The sequence below is a fragment of the Crinia signifera genome, chromosome 9 (genome assembly GCF_055691185.1).
Source record: "Crinia signifera chromosome 9, ASM5569118v1, whole genome shotgun sequence".
Lineage (NCBI taxonomy): Eukaryota > Metazoa > Chordata > Amphibia > Anura > Myobatrachidae > Crinia > Crinia signifera.
The window spans coordinates 35,648,334-35,667,667 of NC_139225.1; the positions used below are offsets into that span (position 1 = coordinate 35,648,334).

At 45.4% G+C, this 19,334-nt stretch overlaps 2 protein-coding genes across 4 annotated transcripts in view; both read left to right on the top strand.

Moving 5' to 3' along the window:
• Positions 1-3,446: 3,446 nt before the first annotated feature.
• On the top strand, positions 3,447-18,266 carry LOC146035405 (3-hydroxyacyl-CoA dehydrogenase type-2-like). 3 transcript variants are annotated; one of them, XM_083158822.1, is made up of 7 exons: positions 3,447-3,569; positions 5,094-5,159; positions 6,932-7,096; positions 12,434-12,598; positions 13,178-13,306; positions 15,527-15,635; positions 17,693-18,266. In XM_083158822.1, the coding sequence occupies exons 2-7, from the start codon at positions 5,136-5,138 to the stop codon at positions 17,881-17,883; spliced, it is 783 nt and encodes a 260-aa protein (XP_083014948.1). In that variant the 5' UTR covers positions 3,447-3,569; positions 5,094-5,135; the 3' UTR covers positions 17,884-18,266. The 3 variants fall into 3 exon arrangements, with proteins under 3 accessions (XP_083014948.1, XP_083014949.1, XP_083014950.1); XM_083158823.1 differs by having other exon boundaries at positions 3,478-3,558; positions 5,092-5,159; XM_083158824.1 differs by lacking the exon at positions 3,447-3,569 and adding an exon at positions 3,680-3,802.
• LOC146035406 (3-hydroxyacyl-CoA dehydrogenase type-2-like) overlaps positions 3,487-19,334 on the top strand; it is a 232,060-nt gene continuing 216,212 nt past the window's right edge. Inside the window, exon 1 of the mRNA XM_083158825.1 lies at positions 3,487-3,558. The gene's annotated coding sequence lies outside the window, so the exon portion shown is untranslated. The remainder of the gene's footprint in view (positions 3,559-19,334) is intronic.

The following is a 19,334-nucleotide window of genomic DNA, read 5'->3' on the forward strand; positions in this document are numbered from 1 at the left end:
AGGTTGACAGGGTCAAAAGGTCAACAGGGGTTAAAGGTGGGCACCCAATAGGTCGACAGGGTCTAAAAGTTGACATGGTCAAAAGGTCGACATGCATTTTTTTTACTACATTTTCAGCCGACATGTGCTGACAGGTGGTATTTCATGCCCTTCCATCCACTAGGGCGTGGAGAGAGAATATAATAGTGTGCCGAGCACGGCGAGGCACCAAGCCCGAAGCACGGCGAGTGGACACAGTACGCTTAGACAGTGTCCAGGTCAACAGACACCCTAAAAACATGAAACCCTCATGTCGACCTTTTCCCCTGTAGACCTTTTGTCTGTCGACTTTTGGACCTTTAGACCGTTTTCATGTCGACCTTTTAACCATGTTGACCTTTTGACCCTGTCGACCATTGGTCGACCATATGACTGTCTATCATGAGTCAGTCTATGTTTTATACCATAACCGTGCAGACTTGCTGGGACTTGTAGTTTCACAATGTTGCACATTATCTTTTACACTTAAAGCATCAGCCCGGTGCCCACCGCCCTGGGGCATTGGGGACAGCTCCGTGCTTCAGCCTGGGCAGGGTTAATATTGGAGGGTCCCTGTCTGGGCTGAACAGTCAGTGGGTTAATTCTTTGGCCAGGGGAACAGGTATAAATAGTTTTCCTCGGTTGTGGCATTACCCTGCCGGCTGTTGACCCCTAGTCATTTTGTCCCCAGTATTTTGTGAAGTTTTAGAATTTACGGGGAACCCCTATTAGGTTTTAACCCTGAATTTCTAAAACCAGGACCATGCTCATTGAGCCCGGGGATGGTAATGGCCAGGCAGGGGCAGCACGCCGTTTTTTAAATAATTATTTTTTTCTATTTTTACACTTAGAAGTCTGCGTGGATCTGATTGATCCATGCAGGCTTCAGCCAAATACAACTGGATAATGCGGAGTATTTTCCAGGCCTATACTGGCCATATGTTACACTGGGCCTGAGTCACACCTGTTCTCTAGGCTGCGTATACTTGTAGCCTAGCGAACAGGACAGTGCCGCCCGCCACCACCCACATCCCATCACATGTACCATGTGAGGTGATGTGTACGAGAACACATCCCCTCACATGCAGCCCAAGGGGAGAGAAATCATTTAATGGTCGCCGACCATCAAATGTTTTCTTTCCTCTTCGGAAATAAAATCAGTCTAAACGCAGTCTTTTATTTCCTCCACAGATCACTGAATATGGGGCGGGCACTGAGGTCATGTGACCGAGCAGGCAACGCCACTCCTGAATTCTCAGGGGAATGCCTAGCATTTTTAAAACATCTGCCCCCGCCCACCCCCTGTCAGTGCGAATGCCTTGGCGGGGTCCGCACATGCGCATATCTGCGAATGAGCAGACCACCACCATCAGAAACTGGAAGATAAGCACCACAATTTCGACTAAAACATGTGGACCGGTGAGTAATTCGCTTATCCATGTGTTTTCTGACCATGACAATTTTCCGTCAGTCGAAAAATCGTAACTTTAATTGAATAGTCTAAAATCTGCGAAGAGAGCAGATGTTTCAACTGTCAGAAAAAATGTGCACTACTTAAATACGCCCCCTTAATCCAAGCTTCAGAGATGGCCAACCATGGGAGGTGTCAGGGAGACCTAACAGCAAACAGAGAGCTGCTGGGGCTCTCCATCAGTGAATCGGGGGTTAGTATGTGTCTTTTAGTGCCACTGCCTTGCCACACCCGAGAGTGGAACTGGTGCCCTGCACCGGTGCCTTCGAACCAGCTTCCCTCTCACACCCAGTGGCAGCTCTGGTTTCCCCCCAGAGCCCAGCAGCAGCTCCCAGCACACTACCAATGTGGCTCAGGGGCATCGGGAGATATGTTCACCCACAGTCCTGCAGTGCAGCTCCAGGTTTGGCCTCTCAGCTAAAGTGGCTCCCCTGCAACTGGCCACCTACCACACCACTACCCCCAGTGCACCAGGTGTACTCTTAACATCTCTGTGCAGCAGCCAGAGAAGGTTCAGGTTGCGGCAGTTCAAATACAAGGGGTTATTCTTGTTCACTCGGAAAGGCACAATCACTCTTTAATGGACAAAACTATATGCATTGTCCCACGGTGTGTGTGTGTGTGTGTGTGTGGGGGGGGGGGGGCAGTTTGAAGTCGTCGTCCCCCAAGCCTGAAGAGAAAAGACGCTGTGCGCACAGCGTCTATTCAGTGGCGCAGAGCGGCAGAAAACGGTGGCGTTTTCATAGTCTACGCCCCCTTTACGCTGCGCACCTGTCCCAACCCAGCAGGAGATAAAGTTGGGAGGTATGCTGCAGTGATTGTGTCTTTCCATGTGAACCAGAATAGCCACCCCAGAGTTAAAACACTTGTGCTTAGACCCATTATAACAATTAATACAGGATGGAGATAACCCCTTCAGTGCCACCATTCTCCATGTGGAACAGGGGTCGCCGGCCACATCTACCAATGTACTCAGTTATGATTGCTTACCACAGGATACATAATAAACTACAGGACTGGACTTGTAAGAAGCTGAGTGCTGAGCATGATGTGAGCACTTCTTAGGGCAGGCATGTCCAAAGAGTGGCCCTCCAGCTGTTGTGAAACTACACGTCCCAGCATGCCTTGACATAGTTTTAGCATTCCCTAATAACAAAACTATGGCAATGCATGATGGGACTTGTAGTTTCACAACAGCTGGAGGGCCATAGTTTGGACATGCCTGTCTTAGGGGATCATAAGAAAATGGCCGTCTATATGGGATTTATGCCGTTTAATTGCCAATTTTGCTTAGTTAGGGATGGCGAATACAATGACTGTCATTCCATAGTATGCAGCCATCATCCCGCATCATGTGACATGTTTATTAAAGCAGGGGTAAAGGCGGGCACATGTGGACAGGGGACGTGCAGAGGCAGCGGGCGGGGAATGCTGCGAGCCGGCGAGGGGGACCAGAGAGGCGGGATGGCGAAGCTAGGCGGTGGGCGCACTTAAATAAAACAAACCATACAAATAACTGTGCAGCCATCATTTTTTTTTTTTTATTAATGCAACTTGGCTCCTTGCATTTCAGCTGCATGTGATGAATTGCATGCGATTTATCACATGCAAAAACTTGGCACATCAAGTGGCAAATTCTGTGTGAGCCCTCCTGGGGTGCAGACGGGACAATCAGGTCCAACTTGTCCGAAATGTACTGTATGGGGGTCATAAAGGTAGGTAAGCCTTGCACTTGGGGTCTTTATATGACACAATGCACCTGTTTTAATGCTATTGTTGCTTAGTTTTAATACACGTTCTAAATATGAAGATGGAGCGTGAATGAGAAGCTGACTGCAGCCTTGTGATATAAATAACAATAATTATCCAGCATGGCTTTGCAATTGCATAAAGAAAAACCCTGTAAACGAGAAACAGCTGTTGATAAAGTTTGTTGAACTGAGGGGGTGGAGAGACCCGGAAGTAGAATGAGAGGGTAACCGAGGCAAGAGGGGGAGGAGGGAACAGGACAGATCTCATCACATGGGATGAGTCAGAGGTGACTGAGTGCAGGAACAAGTAGCAGTAGCAGTAGCAGCAGGTGACTATATTGTGTGTGTGTGTGTGTGTTACATGGGGCTGCTGCACAGGGGAGCCATGTATTTGCTGCATGTACACAGGGCCAGCAGCACTAAGGCTGGGTGCTTAGGATAGCAGACTTGTGGGCTCTCTAGCAAATCCCACCATGGCATCAGGGCATCCTGGGAATTGTTGTTCCACCATTGTTTGAGATCCACAGGATGTTATCTAGTGTTATCGAGGAAAAGGCTTCTGGTGAGAGCTGTACGAGAGACCCAGTCTGTGTCAGGGTCTGGCATTCTGTACACAAACCGTGCATAGTCCTGGTGTTTGATTGTGTCAGCACAATACCTTTAATACTACTGGCAAGCAGTGATGGTCCCTTTAAGACTGTGCTGCATTGATTTTTTTTTTTTTTCACCCAGCCATTTAGCTTTTGGATAACTGCAGATGGAATAATCGTTTTCATTAGTTTTAAGCCCTGTACACATGCTTAGATTTGATGTTAGATTCGATTTTCTATTAGATCATCCCATTCGATTTGGCATTAGATCTGTACTTTTGCATTCGATTCGATTTCACAATGTAGGCACAATGTACTCATTCGATTTTACTGGATCGAATTTGAGATTTCCTTGGCTGCATAGTAGATTTTTTGTATTCGATCTTGAGAAAACAGGAGCACGTTTCGAATCGAATGCAGATCGAAAGTGTCCTAAAAACCATTCGATGTGGATTCGATTTTGCTTCTATAAGCAAAATCGAATCGAAAACAGGGAAAAATCTAAGCATGTGTACACAGCTTAAAAGTTAAGGCCCCCATACACTAGCCGATTTTGGTCAGATTTCAGCCAGATCAGTCGGATCTGGCCGAAATCGGACCAAAATCGGCTAGTTTAGATGTCCCCTCAGATCCGATGCGCGGTCCCGTGCGCATCGGATCTGCGTCGGGTGGTCGGACCTGCTGCACGTCCGACCACCCGACTTGGGACCTAGTGGGGCGGCGCGGGTAGAGGGAGCAGGGGGGGCTGGGGACGCTGCGGGGGACACAGGCGGCATAGAGCCGGGCAGGGGGAGCCGGCGGGAGCTGTCAGTACGGAATAAAAAAAAAAAAAAGCCCATACAATGAATGGGCGGCCTGTGATTGGCTGAGCGCTCTCTCAGCCAGTCAGCAATTGGCTGAGAGAGCGCTCAGCCAATCACAGGCTGCCCATTCATTGTATAGGCTTTTTTTTTCTATCACTGACAGCTTCCGGCTCTATGCCGCCTGTGTCCCCCGCAGCGTCCCCAGCCCCCCCACTCCCACCAGCAGCCCTGCTCCCCGGGTTTTTTACATGTGATAAATCGAGACAATTTATCACATGTAAAAAATGGCACATCAAGTGCCAATCTAATCAAGCTCCCCCGGGGAGCAGCCGGGGAAGCTCAGGGGGAAGTCGGGGGCGACTTGTCCTAAGGACAAGTCGCCCTAGTGTATGGGGGCCTTTAGCTTAAAATGATGTTTGCTTTTCTCTGATTAGCTTACTTCTTATCTTCTATGCAATAGATTGGCTGCTGGTTCATCTGTCAGGGATCTGCTTGTGGAAACATGGCAAACTTGAGAAGCCTGAAGGTGAGTTATTAGTGAGTGGCTAGGGAAGAGGACCATGAGACCAGTACCGTGGGAGGTATATACAGAATGTGCTGCAGGTCCTACGGAAAATCAAAGTAGGCCCCTGCACCATTCACTCTTTCATCAAAGCTTCTGCCCAATGGCTGGCAATGGGGGGGGTCTTCCTGCAGATTCCCTCCAGTGGCAGACTGGTGGTGACTGTATCATAGCAGGGTGTCTGGTGACTGTGCAGTCACCCAATCAGCAGCATTGGTTATATCTGGGGCTCCCTCTCCCACGCTGCTTTTGTATACAGCTGGACACCAGGACCCAGCAGTCGATATGCTTCCACAACAACCATCGATGATCACCAGCTGCACCAAGGGTGACCATCGATTGTTTACCATTAACCTGTTTGAAGTCTGTATAGCAGTGATTTTTTAACTCTGCACACCAAAGAAGAATTTAAAATTTACCAAGGTACACCATCAGACCCCCTCCTGCAAAAACACATTGGCTCCCCACAGGATAAATAAACAAACCCATTGGTCCCCATATGAAAAAAAATAATCACACAGTCCTCACAGGTATCAAATATAAATACATTGGCCCGCACATGAAAACTAATATCACATTGGTACCTACATAAAAAAAATAAAAAATTATCATTGTTCCCCAATGTCTCCCATGGAACACAAAATGTAAACACATTGTGCCCCAGATGAAAACAATACAGTCTGTGCTAGTCTCCTCTGCTTCCACAGAAGAGACCTTCTACCAGGGGGGTGTGGTATAGGGGTCCGACAGTCGGGGTCCCAACTGGCCGGACCCAGACAGCATGGTGAACGCAACTAAGCCCCTTGCGGGCTAGCTGCGTGCACGGTGGCTCTCTACGCATTCTAGTCTCCCTCTATGGGGGTCGTGGACCCCCACGAGGGAAAATAGCCGACAGCCAACCCGGCTTTCGGTGTTTTGACCCCGTCCGGCACCCCTACAAGGGTGTAGAGTTAAAAATGCCCTAATGTGAACACCATAACCGTCACTGCTTACCTGTCATTATGTTCTCCTAAGGAGCTAGTGTGGACAGTATAACCGCAGGACACCTGAGCAATTCCTCCTTTTAGCTCCCTGTGACTCGTCTTTAAATCTGATTCGTGTCCTATGCAATCTCCAAGCAGCTTCTTAAGCAACGGGCCCTAGAACCCGGGACTGACACGGACATCAGTAGGGATGGCCATCGCTGCAATAGTGCAAACAGCCATTGATGGTGGCATACTATGCAATGGATGATGGTTTTGCCTATCGATGATCATCTTTTTAGTTTGACTGATTGGCCTATGGGCCAATCAGAACCTTGAGCTTTACGGGTGTCGGGGGCAAACTATACTCCGTGTCCTGGCCCCTTGGGGAGAAAAAAAAACCGATTCAGTTATGCTTGCCATCAATGGAGGAAAATTTAGACGGCAAAAATTTAAATTCCTCCATAGTGCAGTAAACCAATCGGTAAGGTCCCTATAACATGGGTCCTCAAACTGCGGCCCTCCAGATGTGGTGAAACTACAAATCCCAGCATGCCTTGCCACAGTTTTCCTATAAGGGAGTGTTAAAACTGTGGCAAGGCATGCTGGGAATTGTAGTTTCACAACATCTGGAGGGCCGCAGTTAAAGGACCCATGCCCTATAAATTGGTAGCTGCATCCTCATGAATTATGCTTTAGGCCATGTATATATTGTTTTAATGTATTTATTGTATTCCTGTAATTCTTTCTACAATGAAAGTGCTGTTGTTCCAGGGCCTGGTTGGAATTGTCACTGGGGGAGCCTCGGGTCTTGGTCGGGCCACAGTGGAGCGGTTAGTGCGTCATGGAGCCAGCGCCGTCATCCTTGATTTACCAAGCACCGACGGGAGCAGCGTTGCGCAGTCTCTTGGAGAGAAATGTGCATTTGCGCCGACTGATGTAGGTATAAATAAACTAGAGATGTGCACCGAGCTCCAGGTCTTGAATTTGGAATAATGGTTTTGTTTTGGATTTATTTATTTTTAACCCCTTCCCGACATTTGACGTACATGTACGTCATGGCCGGGATGTACTTCCCAACACATGACGTACATGTACGTCATGACTTCAAAGTGCCACTGCGTCTACAGACGCGGTGACAGAGGGACAATGTCTGCTGTAGTAGTAGTAGTAGTACGTTTATTTATAGGGCGCCGCAAAGTGTCCGCAGCGCCGTACATAGCAAACAAAAAAAATGACGAGGTAACGTACAGGGTGTGTTGAAAAATACAGTATAAATGGGGGTATAGCTGGTAGAACTAAAATCAGCATCAGTTCAGAAGTAGGTGTCAAAATTGTCAAGGAGACTAAAGATGAAGTAGAGGAAGGGAAGAACAGGACAGGAGCACAGGTGAGGTAAAGAGGTAGGGTGAGTACGTGAGGAAGGAGGGCCCTACTCATAAGAGTTAACATACTAAAAATAGGTGGGTGGACGAACGAAAAACAATAGGATAAGTAGGAACGGAGGGGAACGGAGGCAGGATAAGAGGATCAAAAGAGGTTAGGAGGAGGGATAGGCTAGTCGAAAAAAGTGGGTTTTGAGGGAGCGCTTGAAGGAGGTAAGGGAATCAGAAAGCCTGATGGGTGGCGGGAGGTTGTTCCAGTGCAGGGGGGCAGCGCGAGAGAAGTCTTGGACACGGGAGTGGGAGGAGGTGATTAGGTGAGAGGTCAGTCGGCGGTCAGCGATGGAGCGAAGAGGACGGGAGGGAGTGTGGATAGAGATCAGTGAAGAGAGGTAAGGAGCGGTGGAGGAGGAGAGAGCTTTGTAGGTGGTGGTGAGGAGTTTAAAGAGAACTCGGAAAGGAATGGGGAGCCAGTGAAGAGATAGACAGAGGAGGGAGGCGGAGGTAGAGCGGCGGGAGAGGAAGATGAGCCTAGCAGCAGCGTTAAGAATGGATTGGAGAGGTGCGAGGCGGGTGAGAGGTAGCCCGGAGAGAAGGATGTTGCAGTAGTCAAGGCGGGAGATGACAAGAGAGTGAATGAGAATTTTGGTCGCGTCAGTGGAGAGGAATGGTCTGATGCGTGAGATGTTGCGTAGGTGACAGCAGACATCCTCCCTCATTGCCCAGGGGGGGCAGCGATGCCCCCCGTCATGGGCGATCGCTGCGATTGGCTGTTCAAACGTGAACAGCCAAAAACAGCGTTTTAATGTGTGATGGGTAAAATTTAGACTCTGCTGCCCCCTAGTGTCCAAAAAAATTGAAGGAGCTTGAAATAATGATTTAAAAATAAGGTTTAGATATGGTCTATGTTAGTTATTAACTATTTTGAGTGGTATGATTATTTGTCTCACAAGCAGAAAATTTTACATTTTGCAAATAGCAAAATGTTCCATTTTTTTACGACATTTTGGTATTTTTCACAAAAAAAAAAAAACTGTATCGACCAAAATTTACCACTAATTTAAAGTACAATGTGTCACGGGAAAACAATCTCAAAATCACTGGGATAAGTAAAAGCAAAAAAAAGTTATCCCCACTTAAGTGAAACATGTCAGATTTGAAAAAAAGGCCTCTGTCAGGAAGGCAAAAACATGCTGCGTCGGGAAGGGGTTAAAGAAAAAAGCTAAAATCAGCGCGGCTTCATATATCTGCCTAATGAAAGTGCATCCAGCAACGTGATCTTATTCACTAACACTGCCAAGATCTCCTTACAAATACAATGATTAATGCATAGTCCCTGCAAGGACAGGGTGGTTTAAGCGTTGCATTTTGCGCTCGATGCAATTAGTCACTTATCAACAAGCGTTGCAGCATGTAGTAAAGCTATATGCATTAAATAAGTAGCAAAGGACAGCTCTCCTGGTAAACGCTAGGAATGGTCATCGTTGCAATATTTGTGTTTGTGGCTTCAAGAGGTTCATCTATATCAGGGCTGGGCAACACCGGCCCTCCAGATGTTAGTGAACTACACATCCCAGGATGCTTTGCATTAGTTTCAGCATGGCCACATAGCAAAACTAATGCAAAGCATCCTGGGATGTGTAGTTCACAAACATCTGGAGGGCCGGTGTTGCCCAGCCCTGATCTATATAGTGTTGATCGAGCATATATTTCCCAAGCCCCCGTAGAAGTAAGTTGGTGCCTGGTAAGTCTGGCTCTTGTAACCGCTTTAATGCATCTTTTTCCATCATTTCAGTCCTGCAAAGGGATACAAAAGTTTTGGGGGAATACGTAAGGTATATTAACTCCATTTTATAAGTTTGTTTATGCTGTAACCACTGTCAAAACTATTATTTATTCGGGTAGTTTTAGATTTGGACGCATATTCCTATATGTATGCAGATAATGCACTATGGGGCAGATTTATTTTGCTTGGTGAAGTGATAATGTGGCTGGTACTTTATCACCGGCCAATCATCTTTTAATTGTGAAGTTACAGGCTTAGTTTGAAAAATGACAGGTAGGAGCTGATTGGCCGGTGATCAAGACCAGACACTTTAGCACTTCCCCAAGCTTAATAAATCTACCCCTATATACTTCTGTTCTGTGACTAGCTGACTATATTAACGATTAACTTCCTTCAGAACAGATGTGACCTGACACTTGCATAATCTAAAATCTCAATCACTTGTTTGCTGATATTGCTATTAGGCCAGGTAATTCCCAGAATGGACTTCCAGCCTTCCAAAAAATGGTCCCCAACCCAGGAACTATCTCCAACTGGCCGTTAACCCCTACACATACCATTTTGTTTCTTAGAATTGCAAGGACATCTCAATGAGATGTTGCCAACTCCATTGACATATATTATTTGTCTCAAAACGCACTGGTCTGAAAGTTATAAAGATATGACCATATATTTATTTTATCCGTATTAGGAAATATTATGATATAATTATGGGGAGGTTAATATTAAAATGTTATGCCTTTTTATATATTCAAGTTCTGGGGACAACGCAGCAGGCATTCTGTCTTTGATACTTGCCCAGAGAGTATCCTTTTTGCTCTCTAATGTGGGTGAGGGTTTTTTTATTCAATAAAAATTCTTCTTTAAGAATCGGACTCCTGATATTTCTTGCATCATGATCGCGACGACATAGAAGGAAATTCATTCCATACCCATTACCTTGAGCTGTGGGTCAGTAATTTAGGTCTATTATCACACTATTAACTGGACAAAAAAGTCCTACTTAGCAAACGGGCTTCGGCCTCTCCCTTCCTAGAAACTGTTAAGTCTAGGCTTATGCAACTTTTATTTTTATTAAAATCTTACAAGTTTTTGAAACCACCTCATGGTTTTTGTACTGTCACATTACTTTCAATTTTGATTACATGGGATGATCGTACTAAGGGTCATCAGTTTATTACGATTTTGTATAGTCTTAAGCAGGGCTATTTTTCAGCAGGCTCCAGCAGGAACTGAGGCCCTTATTCTAGTTCACTCTTTCTGACAAAATATTTCTTAGATGGACAAACCATGTGCACTGCAGGTGAGGCAGGTATAAAACCCCACCCAAATCTAATTATCTCTGCACAAGTAACACCTGCCTCACCTGCAGTGCACATGGTTTTGTCCCTCTAAGAAATATTTTGTCAGAGTGAACTAGAATAAGGGTCTCAGTTCCTGCTGAAGCCTGCTGAAAAATAGCCCTGGTCTTAAGGCCTATATGCAATTTGGGTCCGATTTCATCCGATTCTGGCAGTCCCGTGTGCAGTGGAGGTGGAGATACGTACATGCATTTATGCAGCCAGGTCTGCCCCTCTCCCCGCGGCAGGAAACTGGGATCTCGTGATAAATCTCTTGTAGTAGTACCGCAGGCTCCCAGCTGCTCAAGGGGAATTCAGTGCGAGTTCCCCCACAGAAGTCGAGTAGGGTATGGGACCCTTAAGGTTTACAAGGATAAGTGTTTTAGGAGTCTTTTTCTTGCTATTCTCCCCCCATCATGGCCTATGTTATTCTATTGGGGTATTTCAATGTTTTGTATGTTTCCTAATGTGTTCATTGTGATTTTTAACTATTGATAATGAACTGTCTATGAAAAAACTAACAAACAGTCCCTGTATAATCTGAGGAAAGTGCCTAAATCTTCCAACCACTGCACCCCCTCACCCGGCCGAATGCTAAACCCCCCTTGCACACTTCCTATCAGGATATTCCAGCAGTTGGGATTCAGACACCGGCTGTTCGCTGGAACGCTGGCATCTGGATTCTGACTGCCAGTATCCCACCCACCGTGATATTAATCATCTCTCAAATCCGAGAAGCAGTGAAACCAGTGCTAGTTTATATACATTGGGCTTTATATGGTAAAGAAAAGGCATATATGTGAGAAGGTATAAATGCAAGCACGATCTAGACCACGTGTATTGGTATTTCTTCCTCGAGTCCATATGAGACTGTCCAAACAGTCCGTGCAGCAAACAAATTTGTAGATGAATGGGAAAGATCCACTGGTATTCAGAATGTTCCTAGGTGAATGGCAAAGTCCATACAGAAGTCTATTTCAGTAACAGGAGTCAGGTACAATGTTAATGCATTACTCTGGGCTATGGTGACTCAGCTTCCTCAGGAGAAAGTCCCAATTAAATACTACAGGAGCCTGTCTGATTTTTATTTTTCAGCCCAAATAATCCCGCTTACCTCTCCTTAGTGGAAAATCACTTTTTTCTCTCTGCAAGATGCTGATACAGGGTCAGGTTGAGAAAGGGCAGAGCAGCCCAGACCATCCAATTCTGCACATTGACAGGGCTACAGTGGCCGATGACCATTCAGACAGTTTGACAGGTCCCCAACTTGTCTCTCTACACTCCTGTCTGTCACATCCAATCAGCAGCCGTTCCCATTTTACCAGGCCACTGGTTGCCTGAGACAGCCGTTGTCTCACATAACAGATGTTGACTGGATCAGTCAGAAGACAACTTTATAGACCCAAACTCTGAGATCTGACTCCACTAAGATGATGTTTTGTTTCATTCCCAATTCCGAGTCTGGAAGGACAACGTGCCGGGACTCTGATCTGCTCTGGAAGTCCTAAGTTCGGGTGGGTTTGGTTCCAGGAAACCAAACCTGCTCATCTGTAATATAGATGTCTCACCTATGGTGTACTTGTGATGCTGGTGGCCATATTAAATCTTTTAAAGGACCATGTTTGACTTCAACAAAAAAAAAAGTTTGCCTGCTTCCACTTTTAAATAAAAACATGCAACCTCTTTTTATACATAAATGTTTTTCATATTTTTTATTTTTTTGCGTCAATATTAATCTGATTTGCTTTCTGCCGGTAATTGAATGTAGGTGACCTCCGAGTCGGATGTGACAAATGCGTTGGAGGTGGCCCGTTCCAAGTTTGGAGGAGTGAATATTGTGGTGAACTGCGCTGGGATTGCCGTAGCTATAAAAACCTACAACAAAAGCAAACAGAGGCCGCACAGCTTGGAAGATTTCCAGAGGGTCATAAATGTAGGTTTAAACGATATTAGAACTTGATTTTCTATTTTCTCTGTTTGTATAAGCTATTGTATTAAAACCTGTATTTTGGAAGAATTTCTACAGTTTTCAATCATTTGAGTGTGAACAAATAATGGGCCTGATTCAGACCCGATCGCAGGATGGCCGATTATCGGACCACTGCACATGGTATGCAGTTAACATGCGCAAGGTCCCCCTGGGAATGAATACAGTCTGCATCAAGGCCAATATACGCTGCAGCATCAAACATCAGCTTGGATAATTTAGCGATTAAATTACATTAGTACTTGTTTTTGGTGGTAAGATAAAAAGGGATGCGGTCAATATGCCGGCGGTCGAAATATCGATGCCGGAATCCCGACCGCCGCAATGCCGGCACTTTGTCCACGACAACCATAGAGGGAGAATAAAATAGTGTGCCCATGCTGTTGTGCGCCCGCAAGCGTTCCACAGCCCCCCCTTGTTGACATTGCGGCGGTCGGGATTCCGGCATCGGTATTCCGACCGCCGGCATATCATACCGGACCCGATAAAAGTTGTTGAGTTATATTTTATTTGCTATTCTCTTAGGTGAACATTGCCGGAACTTTTAATGTTATTCGTCTAGCGACAGCAGAGATGGTGAAGAATGAGCCAGATGTTGATGGACAGAAAGGAGTCATCATTAATACAGCCAGCATCGCTGCCTTTGATGGACAGGTCAGGCGCTTCTTTTTATGTAATGACCTAACATTTTGGAGTATGAGAAAGATGTGTTGTGTCATCTGTATGTATTTGTGTGTTGGATACATTCCTCCTACAGTAAATGGAGGGTCTGTCTCTGAGTTGACCTAGAGCGGTGGCAATTCCAGCTAGAAGAAATCCATGCGACTATCCCCCTGCATTCAGCGACCATGACATCTCTGCAGCCTTCAGCTTGGGACAGCGGCATCATTACATTCCTTTGCATCTGCCCCAACCCATTCCTTCATGCGGGAGATCCTCCTGAAACCTCTAAACAGGCTGCAGCTTTGTATACATGGTCACGGGACACTTATACTAGTTGCAGACACCTCACTACCAACCAGTGAGGCCCATTCATCCTTATATCAGGAGCGATACCGGTGCTTATGATTCCAGTTGCTTGTAATCGCTTTCGGTTGTGTACATAGGGGTATGGGTCACAGGGTCGACATATATTTAGGTTTTGACCACTTAAGGTCAACACATGAAATAGGTAGACGTGGGTTGGAAAGTCAATACAACTGATACATTAGGTAGACATGAGTTTTTCACGGTTATTTGTTTTGTTCCGAATTTCGCTGTAAGTCGACATGAACCCCATATCAGTGTACCGCGTCCCTTCGCATGGCTCGCTGTGCTTCGGATCCTATCGTATTCTCCTTCCACGCCCTAGTGGATGGTCAGGTCGGCTAAAAATAAAAACCATGTGAAAAACGCATGTCGACTCTCCCATTGTCGACCTAATGCTTGTGTAGCCCTAAGCCCTGTGAACCGTTAGTGGTCGACCTAATGTATGTTGACCTTTATAGTGTCAACCTAGCGGCTGTATCCCGTACACAGATGCGGACTCTTTAACCTTCACATCTGCACACTATTCCTTGTGCAGATTGTGATAGTGATTTGTGTGCACATTACACAGCTGCAAATGTATTTATTTTTTGTGGACTTTGGACTTGCTAATCATGTCAAGTGAAGTGAGGCAAACGCTCACATCACATCCACCAGCGCCATGGCAACTGCATACATATACTCAGCCTTGGTGCAAAAACATAGGGCCTAATTCAGACCTGGTCGCTCATCTGCAAAGTTGCAGATGACTGCAACTAGATAGCCGTCGCCGAGACAGACAGAAAACCTGCGCAAATCTGTGAGTTCCAGTCTGTGTACATGTGAGTAAGTCTGACCCTTCTACAGTTCTGCGACAGGCAGACCGAAGCACGCACTGGCGTCACACATCCTCCCTTAAAACGCCTGGGCAGGCCTGCATTTTTCTTTTTTGGACACTCAGTTAAAAAAAAAAAGTTCAGTTACCACCCCCCAAACGCCAGCTTCCTGTCAATCCAGTTTGCTATTTGGGCATGCGCACTACAATTTGTGCACATGAATGTCATTCCATGATCAAACGGATTGCAAATTCGCACAACAGCGATCAACTTTGAATCCGGCCCATAGACTTCCGAAATGAGTGTCTGATCATGAAGAGTGGACGCGCCAATAGAGACACTGGAGGCGTGTTTCTCTATGTACATGATCTCATCTGATTATGGAAACTGGATTGATACGCATTTTTGCTTGCAGACATTCCCTGTTTCCTACCTTAAACAATACCTTCCTGTCAATAACTGCGCTGAAATTCTCAGCGAGAGCGGCATCGCAACTCTACCGCGGTGCATGTACAGTCTACCATTAATTGCTCAGTCTTGTGGACATTGACCATGTATTCAAGCTGGAATTGGGCCCTGTGTGTATTGTGTTTTCTCCTTTGGACTCTTTAGCAAACAAAGCACTTTTTTTTTTTTTTTTCTTAAATGGACAAAACCATGCTGCTGTAGGTGGGGCAGATGTAACGTGGGAACCAACCCCCAGTGCTGTGAGGCAGTAATACTAACCATTACATCGTCCATGCTGCTGTTTTTGTTCCTACACAATTGTTAAGTTCTGGGTAGCACAGTAATCTGTCCCTCTCCCCCTCTAATTCTTGTGTTCAGCTAAGAACATGTAGGATAAATGTGTAACTGGTGATTGCACAAGGAAGCAGGTGGAGATCCTGAGGTCCAACGGCACCGTGCTCCTCTCTGGTGTAGTGTGATTTCCCAGCATGGTTTATTTTATATGTATATGAAATTGCCTACTTCTGGTTATTTGTAATGTGTCACATGAGCTTTGCTGTATTGGTCACATTGTGTACTGTTGCAGGTTGGACAGGCGGCCTACTCTGCCTCCAAAGGGGGAATTGTAGGAATGACGCTCCCTATCGCTCGAGATCTGGCTCCACTTGGCATCAGAGTCGTGACCATCGCTCCTGGTACTTTCCTTTTTATATCTGTTTTACTTACATAAATGTGACCTGCTAGGGCAGGGAAGGGGAACCTTTGGCCTTCAACTGTTGTTGAACTACACATACAAGCATGCCGTGCAACTATTTAGCATTGTCAAAAAGCAAAACTGTAGCAGAGCATGCTGGGATGTTTACTTCAGCAACAGCTGGGAGCCAAAGGTTCCCCATCCTTGCACTAGGGAACCATTTGTTTATACTACCTGATGCCTACACATAGTGAAGGCAGCCATTTTGTGTCCAGCAGTAATGTTCTTGGGAATGATGCCTAGTCATACATCTATGACCAGCCCTACAGGGATAGTAGTTGGGGGATTATTCAGTGAGGTCATGGATTGCTGGCAAATTGATAAGCTGTGTAGAGGGTCGGTCCACAAATGTCTGCTGTGAGTTTGTGCGATTTAATAAAGTTACGTTTGCCAGGCATCCTTGTGATCCCTTATCTGGGATCCCCCCCCTCAACTTATTCATATGGGACACCTGTAGTAAAGAAAGAGGGTCCCACTTATACAGATATAGTAATATAAGTAGTTTACATTTTATTTCTCTTTATGCAATTGCAGCCAGGAAATTCACTACAAACTATAAAATCTGATTAGAGTTTTTGTGAAAGAATGCATTACCACACAAAATAGCTGCCTATGTTGTGTCTGTGACTGGGGATACGGTCATTTGGTCTACAGCATGATGGTCGACATGGGTCTAGGTCGACATGGGTCTAGGTGGAAAGGCCGTCAGTTCAACAGGTAATTAGTTCGACAATGTCTAAGTCGACATGGGTTTTTTCACTGTTTTTTGACCCGACGTGTGCCGACAGGCGGTATTTCATGCCCTACCATCCACTAGGGCATGGTGGGAGAATAAAATAGTGTGCCGAGCACAGCCAGGCACCGTGCCCGACGCATAGCGAGCGGATGCAGTGCATGTCGACTATGTTGATGTTCAGGTAAAAAAACAGTGAAAAACCCCATGTCGACCTTTTGACTGTCGACATAGACAAGGTCGAACTAATGACCTTTCGACCTTTTCCCATGTCGACCTAATGACTGTCGACCATCATGCTGTGGACCAAATGATCACAACCCCTGTGACTGATGCTCTCTGTGAGACTGTTACAGCTGAGGAATCCTGATTCAGACGCGTTTGCAGTACTAACAAAGCAGCAGCAAACTGAGGCAGCTGCTCACGTCCACCAAAGCCATCACAACATGCTCGGCAACTGAGTGCGAGTGGTCCCATTGTGCCTTCATGGCTGTTCAAGAATACACATGGGAGTTGTGATGGCGCCATTTTTTGTATGCATATAAGATCGCCTTGTTTTTGCAGACACTCCCCGCTATCTCCGTGACTGAGTTTTCACTGCGAGCAGCATCGCAAGGTTACCTTGGTGCCGTGTGTTGTCTCCCTGTTGTACACTTCCTCCTTAGTCAATACTAGATATGAGTGACTTTTTTCGTTGTGCTATTCTTACTCTAGGAAAGGTTTAAATGATTAACAATGACCCTTTTTTCTTGTAGTGTTCCCAGTGAGGCGTTATGGAGTCTGGTCCCCCCGCTAAAGCCCCATACACACTGGGTGATTTTGAGCTGAAAGCAGCTCAGTTTGTTGCACCAGCTGCTTTCCGCTCCAAACCGGCCTAGTGTGTACGGGAGAGTGGTGATGCGCGCTCTGGCAACATCGCCAGCTGCCCGCACTCATCTGCTGGTATTACAGCAGATGAGACAGGGTGGACAGCTTTCCATAGCTTCCTACTATGGAAAGCTGTCCACGCCCTGGAAAAATCACTGGGCAGGGGGAAATCGCTCGGTGTGTATGCACTTTGCTTGAACACCGTTGGCTTATTTAGTACCTTAAAATTTTTTTTTTTTTTTAAATCTGTTCTCAAGTATGAATATTGCAAAACCCTAGACCGCTAGTGAGCCTTGGGGACCAACATTGGAAAACACTTTTTTTTTTTTTTTCTTGTGTTAGATTTTTTCTGTGCTCCGGAACACTGTAAAATGTCACCGAATATTCTGTCTTTCCAGGCTTGTTCGCAACCCCTCTCCTCCTTGGGCTCCCTGAGAAGGCAAGAGAATTCCTGGCCAAGCAAGTACCTTTCCCCAGCCGACTGGGCCACCCTGAAGAGTATGCCCACCTGGTACAAACCATTGTAGAAAACCCCATGTTGAATGCAGAAGTCATTCGTCTGGACGGTGCCCTTCGTATGCAGCCTTAAGAAAGTTAGAATCTTACGGGGAACCACCAAACCTTCCGTCCACGTCTTAAAGCATTGCTACCGGGTTACACAAGGAGTTGTAAGGCTATTGTGGCATTGATGCCAGGAATGTACCCAGAAATCTATCACTAGATTATTCTAGAAGACGTGGAAGGCCAGCCAGATTTTCTGGAACTGTGATTTTGACCTAATTCTGTTTATGCGGTTTGTAGGATAAAATTAGTTTTCTTATTATCGGATGCTTCTGCTCTTTGATTCATTTTGTTCTTCTCATTGAACATAACAAGTGTTCATTTGGTGTGGGTGGAAATGCATAAGGAACGTCATGTGATACATAACACCAATGGAAACAAATAAACTATGGAAATACATCAGATAACAAAGGTGCATTTTATTTTTTTTTAACAATTTTATTTACAGTTTCTTATATAGCGCACACATATTCGGCAGCGCTTTTACAGAGAATATTTGAACAATCACAACAGTCCCTGCCCCAGTGGAGCTTACAATCTATATTCCCTACCACATGTACACACACACATACAGACATTCTAGGGTTAAGGGATTGTGGTAGGAAACCGGAGAAATGTTCTAATACCCAGGATACCAATGATTCCCTCAAATTTACTGTTTCATTTTAAACAAGTCCAGTTCCCGATAAGTTTGCTTTGCCATGACCATGAATAAAGAACAAGATCAAACACCTAATGTAGCTGGAGTTGATCTAAGTGGGGAATGTTCTTCCCAGGACAACTTCTTGTGGCCCTTTCGCGTATTACATAAAAAAAAAAAAAAAATCTTTTTGTATTCCTGTCCAAAGGAAAAATGACAAATGTGGTCGATAAAGAAATATATTATAAGTCACTCATTTATTTTTATTTTTTATGTAAAAACATCACTGTTACTAGAAAAAATGTACCTGTACAAAGCAGAAGGGCGGCTCACTAGTAAGGAATAAGAACAAGGCTTTCCCTTTAGTGTACAAACAAGTCTGCAAGTGACCACTAGGTGCCGCTAATGCCTAGCAATGCGTTGTAATCAAAATTGGGCCAAATTCACTAAGGTAGCATTAGAACAAGAAAATATAAACTAATATACAGTAATTCAAGAATATACTGTTTTTATTATAGGCTGTATAGTTTATAAAGTAGAAACCATTTTTAAGAAAGCTTTTTTTTTTTGTTATATGATAAATTTCTAGTGAAAGCATACGTCCCAACATTTTGATTTTAGAAGTCTGGATGCTCGCATGGCTGAAATAGGGGTGTGCCCTATGTCACAGGGGGCATGGCCTTACAAGGATACCATCACTACAGGAGCATGGCCAGCGCTGTGTAAGCTGCTGGCCCCCAACCCCTCTGCCTCATGCAGTGCGATCCTTTTGCATGACATTTATCGCATGCGATCCCAGCAAAGTCTGCCCAGCTTAGAAGCAATCCCACAGATTGCTT

Coding starts and splice junctions, on each gene's coding strand:
- LOC146035405 (XM_083158822.1), top strand. CDS start 5,136: ATGGCAAACTTGAGAAGCCTGAAG. Junction 5,160..6,931: donor CAAACTTGAGAAGCCTGAAG/GTGAGTTATTAG, acceptor CTGTTGTTCCAG/GGCCTGGTTGGAATTGTCAC. Junction 12,599..13,177: donor ATTTCCAGAGGGTCATAAAT/GTAGGTTTAAAC, acceptor CTATTCTCTTAG/GTGAACATTGCCGGAACTTT.